At 47.7% G+C, this 10,919-nt stretch overlaps 1 protein-coding gene and 1 non-coding gene across 2 annotated transcripts; one reads left to right on the top strand and one right to left on the bottom strand.

Moving 5' to 3' along the window:
* Positions 1 to 5,441: 5,441 nt before the first annotated feature.
* TRNAP-CGG (transfer RNA proline (anticodon CGG)) lies at positions 5,442 to 5,514 on the top strand. The gene has a single exon. It is a non-coding gene; the product is annotated as a tRNA-Pro (tRNA).
* Positions 5,515 to 5,872: 358 nt separating this feature from the next.
* On the bottom strand, positions 5,873 to 7,864 carry LOC135899303 (probable ATP-dependent RNA helicase DDX43). The gene has a single exon (XM_065428542.1). It carries the CDS (start codon positions 7,752 to 7,754, stop codon positions 6,033 to 6,035), a length of 1,722 nt encoding a protein of 573 aa, XP_065284614.1. The 5' UTR covers positions 7,755 to 7,864; the 3' UTR covers positions 5,873 to 6,032.
* Positions 7,865 to 10,919: the final 3,055 nt, after the last annotated feature.

Raw genomic sequence — 10,919 nt, forward strand, 5'->3', positions numbered from 1 at the left:
GTTTCGTGACAGAGCGTTGGTAGCGAAGACTCCGAGCCTGGCGTCGATGAGAATAACAAAAGGGACTTTATACATTATATACAGGTTATCATACAGGACATGAACGGGTCGGCACTGGGGCCGAGTGCTCACAACAAACGCGACTGTTCTCGCACGACGACGTCCGGCGAAAACGCGTTACACATCTCACCCCAGTCGGGAGCGACACTCTCTCCCGGTGGGGTCGGCAGATCCTGTTTTCGAGCGGCGTGTCGCTGCTTTTATAATCCCCGAGGCCCATTGTCACTCAAACGGCCCAATACAAAGTCAGCACACGACGGTCGTCCGAGGGGTCCAACCAGCGACCGCGCTGGCCACCCGGTTCAAAGTTCGCGCGCGCGGTGACCTCCAGGCAAGGGAGGTGCGGCGCCGGGCTGTCGGGCACACGCTGACACGTCCAAACTTGCGGCTTGCCGAGGCTTCTCCGCTTCTCCCGCAGGACCCGCTGCCTGACGGCTCAGCATCTTGACTTGTGAAGGGAGAATTAGGGCGCTCGCAGGATAGATTCTGCATCTTGCAGATTCGGAATCCGGGCTTGTGGTAATGGCACAACAGCACGGTCGGCACAGAAATATCGGGCCAATTATTCTTCTAGTTCTGTGAAGGAGCACTACACATAGGCGTAACTACCGGGGGGAGGGGGGAAGGACAAGGGAGGCACTTGCCCACGCACTGTCAAAAGTGAAGGGGCAAAGTATGCCATTTGTACCCCCCTCCCCCCCTCCCCCATATCGAAAGCTTGCATTTTCGCCTGATCGCTAGAAAATTCAACAAAACATCCGAGGCCAAATTTTCTTTCTCACTACAGTGGCCACGTAAGTAACGCTTTTCTTTATAACGTGTCCCCCGCTTGGCAGCTAGGATTATTGTCTTTCGTGCCTCGCCGCGACGCGCTGTGGCGGACGACGTGTGGGATGCCCCATACACGCTCGCATTGCGGAAATGGCTGACGCTGACAGTTCCCGCCATAAAAAAAAGTTCAGCTTGCGCTTCTTGCAACATGCCCAGTTTATTGGGACTGCTCAATCATATTCGCAAAGAAACAAAATCAGCTTGCTATGTTTAACCTAAGGTTGAGGGGGGAGGGGCCGGTTAAAGTAGCGTAATCGGCCGCGCGCAGCGACTGCACGCATTACGGTATGAGGTCATTGGATTATGAAATACCAGAACTTTTGAAACACTGTCTAGAGATAGTCGACATAGTCTTGTAGACTCAGCATCTCATTACGATCAAAAATCGAATAAAGGCTCTTACAGTACTTACGGTTATTTTTTCTTTCTTTTTGTGCGTGTGTGTGTGTGTGTGTGTGTGTGTGTGTGTGTGTGTGTGTGTGTGTGTGTGTGATCACGACTTATCCTAGATACGTTGTTAAAAACGACCATGTCGAATGTGCAGAACCATTACAATACTATTACAAGGCTGACAATTTCTTTTTATAGACATGTGCCCCTTCTGACAGTGTCTGTCCATTTCAATTTTATGCTGCTTCTACGTACGAGTTAATTACACTAGGGGCCCTATAACGTAAAACTATTCCAATGTGTTTTTTTCAATCTCCTTACGTCAAATTTGCGTAACCGCCGACGCAAGCATCGGGCGGTCACCCGCAGGTTTGCCTGAACAGACCAATTAAACGCTCTCCTCGTTCATAGGAGGTCACTTTTGTTTGCTTGAAAAACGAAGACATTGCATACACTGAGCGGCTTGTTTTATCTAATTGGCTGACAAGAGCCGAGGCGTACGCTCAAGCGGAGAGGGATACGATGGGGCCGAGCCAACGTACTGAAAATCGCTAACTGGATGAAGAGGGTGGTGCCGGCGTCTGCGATTGGTCCGCTTTCCCTTACTTAGCATGCTGTGGCTGGTCGAAAATCGCGGCGGCATGCAACGGAAGCTTAAGGATGACGTTAAAACGGATCCCCAGCAAAGAAGAGTTGACAGAACGAGGTCGTAAACGTGCCGAAAGTGCTCGGAAACGTTACACGGCCACGCAAAAAGTTTCATTATGCACAAATAAACCCGTGATCTCTGGCAGGTGCGAATAGCCAGTGCCTGAGCGATCGGCGGCAGCCATCTTTTATTCGTACCGGAACAGGGCAGCTTGCGGCTATTCAGAAGGGAATTCAGTTTTGTTCGACATATTAATGCATCTTTAACGCTGTAAGGGTTGGGGTCGGGCACGAAATAGATGGTAGCTGGCCCATGCCGTCGTCCAACTCATCCACGCTGAGGACGTTGTTGAAGGGAGGGACTTGTTCTCATCGAGAACGAGGAATATGGGATTTATTTACAATATCTACATGAAGGGTGGAGAACGTTACAGTTCATCAGTCTAGCATGACTGAAAGAGAATGCACACTGAAGAGCCGGAGGCTGCTTAAAAACACTCTGTCCTCTCTAGATCCCTAGGTGAGGGAAAACTGCCGTTCAGCCTTCGACTAATGGGAGTGTCCTAAGTCATCGAAGTCGACCCGCCTTTGAGGGGGAGGGTTCACGCACACAGAGGTCTTGAACCGAGCAGGCAACTCTTGATCCCAGAGCTGACCCCACAGTCAGTGGCCGCCGCGTTTGTCCATTGTCTGTGACGACCTCTGGGGCCCGTGGGAAAGCACCGCAAAACATCCCCTTCCAGGTGTTCTCTTGCTCCAAGCAAACCGTGAAGGTGGCAGCGAATCAACTAACAATACTCGAACGTGACTAGACATGCCGGCGCCGTCGGGCTGTACGAGGAGGCGCATTGTCGTCTTTACAAAACGAGTCGTCGCAGCGGGTTGAGAGGGGTTCGGAGGTCGCTTCTCCGAAGATCGTCAGCCCCCGCAGGCCGATCGTAACAACGCATACACGTCACTTTGACGCGTGAGTTTTTGCAGTATAGTGACGTCGCGTGGCAGGCAGGTAAAGTAGGTGCAGCCCGAAAACGTTTGACCAATAGCTGAGGGCTATGGCGAAGAGGCGTCGGATCAGAAATAACCATGTTTCTTTTGTTTGGACAAATCATGCTCAATTAATGTGAACACGTCATATCAGATGGGGACCTAAGGCAGTTTTCGTGACGTCGCAGGACAGACAGGTGAAGTGTGGGTGGTCCAAAAAGTTGTTGACCGATCGCGGAGGGCTGATTGCAGAATTGGAATAGAAAAGTTTGGAATAGTTTTACGGTATAGCGCCCGAGTACATGTTCCCTGGAAGGAACATGCACATCAGAAATTTCATATTTTGAGGAGATGGGCCACATTTTGGCTGACGCACACTCAATGTTCGAACTGTTTATGTAACTTATGTCTTTTGAAAATAATTACTGAACCCTAGCCTTCTCCCAATTTTTGTACCTCATACAAAGCATTCAGCTGCATTTCCTCAGTTTCCTCGGTAAGCGAAGTTGAGGCGCGATGTTTATATTTCAGTGAAGTAGGAAGCATGCTCTCAGTGACGAGCGATATGCTTTTAATCTTTGTAGGTTCATTGCAAACTGAACCATTTCTTTCCCCTATTTTCGTGCGTCATATACGAGGCTCGTAGTTTGTTTCTCCGGTGTCCTCGATGAACAGAAGGCACCTTGTTCAGATTTAGGGGAAGTAATGGACACGTAACGGGTAATGTCTACGCAACGTTTCAAATGTGTAAGTGAAATGCGCATTTTTCAGTAGATCACGTATACAAGTGTTTCGGGTTGTCGTTAATACGTTTTACTAGCGGCGTTAGACAGACGGCTGCTCTGACATAGTAACTACAATAAAGGTCAAATTTTGTGAACACAAAGGGTATTTACGCCACCTTTTTGTGCGTTTTAAATGCGTGTTCATCAAATGCAGCTTCTAAAAAAACAAAAAAATTGGAGGACGCTTAAGCTTCGCCTTCAAGAGTGGAACGCGACAGCGTTCACGTCGACCCGCCAAGGGGTGTAAGACAATGGGCTACGACGCAGCGACTACGCGCCCCGCATCGGACGCGGTGAGCGTTGAGCAACGCAGCGTTCGGCGCGGCAACGATATGTGCGCCTGACCAAGCGACGCACGCCTGAGCCTTAGAAACAGCTCGTTTCTAAGGCAACACCGCATTCACTAGAGGCGCTTTTGTACGGCTTTGAAGCATCGAACTCGTGGCTGAGTGGTAGCGCCTCCGTCTCACACTCCGGAGACCCTGGTTCGATTCCCACCCATCCCATCTTGCAAGTTGTTTTTTATTCATGAAGCGCCTGCTGGGATTTATCGCTCACGGCCAACGCCGCCGACACCGACGACACCGGCTTTTCTGCGACACGAGCTCCTTAACGCTGTCGCGTTAAAAAATTCTTGATCGAGTGTTCAAGAGTGTCACGCTAGCGTTATCAGATACGTTTCCCAATGCCCCATGATAACTCTGCGTTTCAGAAACTACACTTACCTGCTTAGAAGGAAGGAGCGTCATCCTAAGTGCAAAATTTTGTATAATGTTAACGTTTCTGGTTTATATCCCCTTCAGTCACAGCGTACACGTTTGTGGACGCGACTTATTTTTGCCATTACTATGCTGTGGTTGCGAGGAATAGACAACGAACACTAAGCATTGAGGAAATTGAACGTTCTGCTTTTCTGAAGTACACCCACTTCACTTCTGAGAGAAATTTGTCGCTTTAGAGGACTGCTTTGGTGAAGGCACCACCGTGTTTGAGGGGACGTTTGAATTGGGGCGTTTCGGTAGTAATTTCAAAAGATCGTTTTCCCTCGTTGCAGTGCTTGTGCCAGATAATTAACCACTGCATGTAATTCGAGCGCGTGATTAACCATATTTAATAAAGAGACGTAGCACCTTGGACTGCAAAATAAATTAATATGTAGTTATCATGTAATTATGGTAGCTCTTTAGAAAATGCACCATCATTCTCGTCCCGCCTTGACTTGCTTTCTATGGAGCCTCCAGCACCTTGGCATCAAATTACGTAAATTTTACACATTTATCGGCAGTCGAACATAATTTGTGACTGAAGGGGATATAGAAGCGTTACAAATAGTTATTGAACCCTGGTTTTAAGCCCAGACCACACGCACGCTTGCAGACGCGCGCAAGCTCGCGTTTACGCGCCTTGCGCCTGCCGCGCCTCGCGAGGAATGGCGGTTTACATCCACAAAGATGCGCGAAGGCATCAATGTTGCCGGAGCAACATTGATGCCTTCAATCTGGCAACATTGATGCCTTCAGGCAACATTGATGCCAACAATCCGGCAACATTGATGCCTTCAGGTAGCATATGTGGGTTTATTGACCAGTTGCCTTCACCCAGAAAGATCACGGTCTCGTGACGCCTGCGGCAGCAAGGACGTTCCACGTCCGCCGCCAAGGTCTGTAAGTGGTGGCGCTGGCGAACACTCCCAGAGTTCTAATAGTACACATAAATACCCAAGAAAGTGGATGGATAAACAGCGCCGCGGTAGCTCAATTGGTAGAGCATCGCACGCGGAATGCGAAGGTTGTGGGTTCGGTTCCCACCTGTGGCAAGTAGTTTTGTCATCCACTTTAATTTCCATTAATTTATCGTTTCTTCATTCCATTAAGCACAATTTCCCCTATGTTGTCCTTGGTGTCAGTGTTTGTTGGCTTCTCATTATATATATATATATATATATATATATATATATATATATATATATATATATATATATATATATATATATATATATATATATATATATATATATTTGTGCGCGTATGTGTCCGAGGAAGCATTTGTTCAGACCATGCACCTGAGGCTTGGGCACCCTCCGAAAAAAAAAAAAATTCCTACGTGCCTGCCTAGACAGGGGCGCGACCGTCAGTGACCGTCATAGTTCTCTATGACACGTTTTGTTGCTTGTACCTTATTTATTGCAGTAAAAGGCAACCTGTCCAGAGCATGCCATACAGAAATACTTATCTACTACACATCAACTGCGTTGAGAGAAACCGTATATCAACTGCGTTATAAGTGGCCGCGGTTGCAGGTGATGCTGATGAACCCGTTATGTCGCAAGCGCTCTTAAAACGACCGAAACGCACATCGCTTTTTCCATGCGTCGAAATGGTCAGCCATGGCGTACAGCTCCTGGGGGACATATTGGTTGGCCTCTTCCAAAACTTCAATCAGATCACGAGCCTGCATCCAGTCCTGACGGGTTACGAGCGTAACGGAAAAACCGCGACGCCCAGCGTGACCTGCGCGGCCTACTCGATAGACGTATTTTTCTACGTTTAGAGGAGAGTCGTAGTTGAAGACATGCGTCAGATCTTCGACGTCCAACGCTTGAGATTCAAGGTCGGTAGCGATCAAGATTGGCACTGTGCCTCTCCGAAAGTCATTGAGTGCTCGCTGCCGGTCACAAGCCTCCAAGCATTCGTGGATGCAGTCGCATTTAATGCCACCCAGAACCAATTCCACCGTCAGGCGTTCTACCCTGTCCCTTTTACGCAAGAAAACGACTGTCTTGTCGCCTGGATGAAGGCAGTATTGAAGAAAATCTGTAAGATGCTCCGGCTTTTCACTCTCGTCACACAAGACGACTTTATGGATCACACTGTGCACAGGGGCAAATTGTAGGGGGCCGACTACCACCTCGAAGGGGTTGGCCATGTGCTGCTGGGCGAAGCGACGCACGCCTTCTGACAAGGTGGTACCTGTTACGACTACCTGCCGGTCCGGTCGTATTTTGAGCATAAGCTCCTGGATGTTAAAATTAAAGTCCGTGTCTAACATGCGATCTGCTTTGTGGAGTATGACAAACGTGACGTAAGTAAAGTCGATTATCTTTCTTGAGGCCATATTGTGTAGGCGATCAGGTGTTGCGATGACAATCTCCACGCTTGACTTCGCTGCCGTCAGTTCTCGTCGATTTCCCCCTCCGCTAACGCACACACACTTAAAGCCTCGGTAGTTGTATTTCTTGAATTCTCGCTCAATATTCTGCGAGATCTCAAGCGTAGGAGCCATGATTAAGCATGAAGGACCTTTCCTCGCCTCCCTTGGAAGAATCTGACCGTCAATGTGTACCATGGCTGGTAAGAGGAACGCCAGGATCGTTCCTGTTTCACCTCTTTGTGTGATACCGATGAGGTCTTGGCCTTGCAGTAGAATGGGCCAGGCCTGGCACTGAATTCTCGATGGCTTCTCCAAATGATTTTTGTCAATTTCTTTAAGGATTATCGGGTAATTGGCAAACGCCTGCTCAAATGTTGTTGTGGGATTCGTTGCTACATCTGGGGTTGAGGGCTTTCGCGACGCCATGCAGTGATTCACAGTTATGTTGTTGGCAAGTCTGAAAACTTCTACCATATCCGCAGACATGCTTGTATCATGGTAATGTTCAGTGCAGAAGTTTTTCTTGATTCGTGGAAGGGAGGCCCATTGCCCATTCTTCGCTTCGTCGATATCGGCAAACAGCTTGGCCCTGTCAGGGAGAGACAAACCACGGCAGCCACCATCGTCACTGTCTCTTCTGACCTGAATCCGTGAACAGCTGAAATCTTGGTGCTTTCGAGCACTGTCATCACATTTTCTAGCGTTTGGGACAACTTTGAGCGCTGCTGCCGGTGGCTCAGTATCTGCGTTCACGTCAGTAAACTTTTTATCAAGTCTTCTGTCGCATTTGCTCCCGCCGTCATCAAGCCGGGTCTCCAAAATCGGCCGCGAAACTGAAGGAACGTACGTCTTGCCGGTGCAAACAACATCGTGTTTCGCTGTAGTGCTAGTTGCAGTCCGAGGCATGGCTATACCTATGACGTATAGCGAATGACGTGTTGAAAATTGCACGGTGATCCATGAACAAACTGACGAACAAACTGACGAATAGGCAGACCTGGCTATAGTGGCTAGAGAGGTAGGTGTTCCGACCGACACGTACGTCTGGAGCGTAGTTCACCCCTTCTCCGCATTATGACGCAAAAATAGCGCTGCAGTCAGCAGAGAGAACGGTGCTGGGCGGCGCCTGTCGTCTGCTAATCGTGGCGGGCGACGCGCAAAAAATAAAATACGCAAACTCATGAAGCTGTCATCTGTAACCATGAGCTTGTGCAGTGAGGTGCTCGGGTCTTCGCTATGGCGTCTTTAGAAGTTGGTGTAAGAGGTGAAAGCTTCCACGGCGGAAGAGTAAGCGGCAAGATTAGCAGAAGCTCATCTGCGAGGCACGAATCACCGCAGGCCGGGCCAATGAGTGGCGGAATTTTTATGTCAAATAAGATCAATATGCACGCTTTTAGTTGCGAAAGCATTACATGCCGCATTACGCGAAAATCTGGGGGTGTCGGCATGACCGTTGGCATTAGGCGAAAGAGTAAAAAACACGTCAAAAATATATGAATTGACGTCAAAATTCCTCAGGTGGATGATCCCTGTGAACAAAGTGAATGAATGACTAAATTAAATGGAAATTTTGTACTTTTCTGCCTGGGTGGAAATCGGATCTGTGCGTCCGTGTTACGAGACGGGCACGCTTCCCCAACGCCACGGACGGTTCTGGCTGACTGAAGGTGTGCCTAGATGCGTGCGTTCATGAGCGCGTTAATGACGTTCCGAGGTCTACAAAACTGTAGGATGATTTCACATTCCCACACGTAAGCAGTCTTAAAGGGCAATTCTGGCGATTTTTATTGCGAAAGCAATAATACGCCAGGTGTAACCGCTCGTCGCGTATGCCGTGGCTCCTCCAGAGCCGGCGCGGCGCTTAGCAGGTGGTGTGGGGTGAGCTCTCTCCGTTGCTGTGACGACGTATGACGTCAGCTTGCTCCCCGCCGCAGCTAGAAGGGAGCCCATGAGGGAGCCGCTCGTGGCGTGTGCCGTGAAAGGGGCTTTAGTGCCGTGGCTCCCGAGCCGCCGCCGCGCCTAACATGTGGTCGCTCCGTTGATATGACGACCTCCTCGCCTTGCGCTCCCTCCGTGGCGGATTCACTTGGATATATAGCGGTGCGCTACGCGTTGGTTGATCAGTCTCACCATGGAAGTTACCGACGTAGAGTCTGTATCTGAATCTAGTTGCTCTACTGCTTCCGAACAGTTAAATTCCAAGGCGAAAGCTAAGCAAGGTAGGAAGAATGAGAGAAAGAGTTGAACGTCTCCAAGAAACTTGGCTTTCGCAATTCAACCAGGTTTAACAAGAGCTAAACCACAGCCAATTTTTTGACCATGTCAAGGTAATATTTATGACCCCGAGACTTCCCTGACACGCGTCTGATAGTATAATGGTTCTGCAAATTCGAAAATAATTTTAAATAAGCAACTATGCGCAAACCGAAACTGAAACCTGACCAAGCAGCCGAGCTAACGTCTACATGTGACGGCACGAGAGGTACACATGTGTTTTGTGGGTACACCCATTATTGTAGGAAACCAGGCACGTAGCTGGGGTGTATCTCTGCCACACAACGACAATCGTCATCTGCCTTGCTTGCGTTTCCTTTCTTGAAAACGCTGCGCCCGCTTCTTTCCTGTCGGGAATGCTATGTCATGCTGATAACGCGCATGCCGTTCGTTACTGGAAAGTACCGGGCTCGCCGCGTTAAGAGGAAGCTTTAGCTCGGGCCCAACTCCGACACGGCCGATTCAAATACGTGTAAAACGCAAAAAAGTTTTTATGAAATAACCCCCGGACTGATTTTAATGAAATTTTCTGCATTTGAAAGAAAAAGCTAAATTCTAGTGACTGTTGGAAGCGGAATTTCGATTTCGGGCTTGAATTTTCTTAAAACGATTTTCGAATATTTGACCGTTTGAAAAAAAAAAGAAGCACGAAGTTTAAAAATTCATGGCTCTGCATCAAGAACTGATATCGCAGTTCTGTAAACGGCATCCATTAGATCATTCAAAGCGGACAAATTCAATATGTCATTTTACATCTTACGTGAATTTGTTACGTTGGTTACAAGGGTGTTCCAAAAGTTGTATTTCCCTATTAGTAAATATTTTTATATTCATGTGTAACATATCTATTTTGTCCGCTTTAGATGTACTATTAGATGCAATTCACAGAATCCTATTATCATTTTTTGTTGTTGAGTTACAGAGCTGTAATCTTGATAGTTCCGTTTTTTGAAAATTTTGTATTTTTGCCAATTTTTAATAAAACATTGACGACCTAACTCAAATATTCGAAACCAACAGTCACTAGATTTTAAGTTTTTCTTTTAAATGCAACAAACCTCGTCAAATTTCGTGCCGTGGTTGCCGAGAAAAACGAATTCTCCTTTTACATGTATTTAGATAGGAGCACCCGAGCTAAAGCTTCCTCTTAAGAAGGGAAATGCGGACAAGACAGTTGATGATTATCGTTGTGTGGCAAAAGGGTGTAATTTTGCTTAAGAGTGCACACCACCACTCCTCAAACATTCCTAAAGCGCCATCAAATGAATGTTGAGACTTGACAGCTATGCAGCGGTCAACATTTTGTTGCCTTTTTCACTCCTCTTGGATGGCGGTAGTTATCGGCATCTCCTGGGGTGTGAAGGCCAGTTTTCTCATACGTTCGGTGCCCGCACGATTAACTCGAGGTCCGGTCAGTTGTCACCATCTATTCAATGGTCGCGCGAATCGCTATTGCTTCGTTAGTTCAACCTTTCTTTTTATTATTGATATGATATAAGGAGATGTTGGCGCACAATCTAAGGCGCCGGCTACTCCTCATCTCTTGAGTGGTTCCGTCATACATCGTACAGGGTTCAAGGTTACATATCAAATAGTCTTTTCACACAAGCACCAGGACTTATCACGCAACGTTTCCACGGGAAGACTATGACGTAAGGAATACATGGTACATACAATATACAATGTAAATGTCTCCACACTTATTTGGATGAAAGTCTCAAAAGTACAAAAGATATTGTCGCCTAATAACACATTGTCTAGTCAGCGGGTGGTACATACATCGTGTAAATGCATTAT

Source organism: Dermacentor albipictus, chromosome 1, assembly GCF_038994185.2.
Source record: "Dermacentor albipictus isolate Rhodes 1998 colony chromosome 1, USDA_Dalb.pri_finalv2, whole genome shotgun sequence".
In the NCBI taxonomy this organism is placed as follows: domain Eukaryota; kingdom Metazoa; phylum Arthropoda; class Arachnida; order Ixodida; family Ixodidae; genus Dermacentor; species Dermacentor albipictus.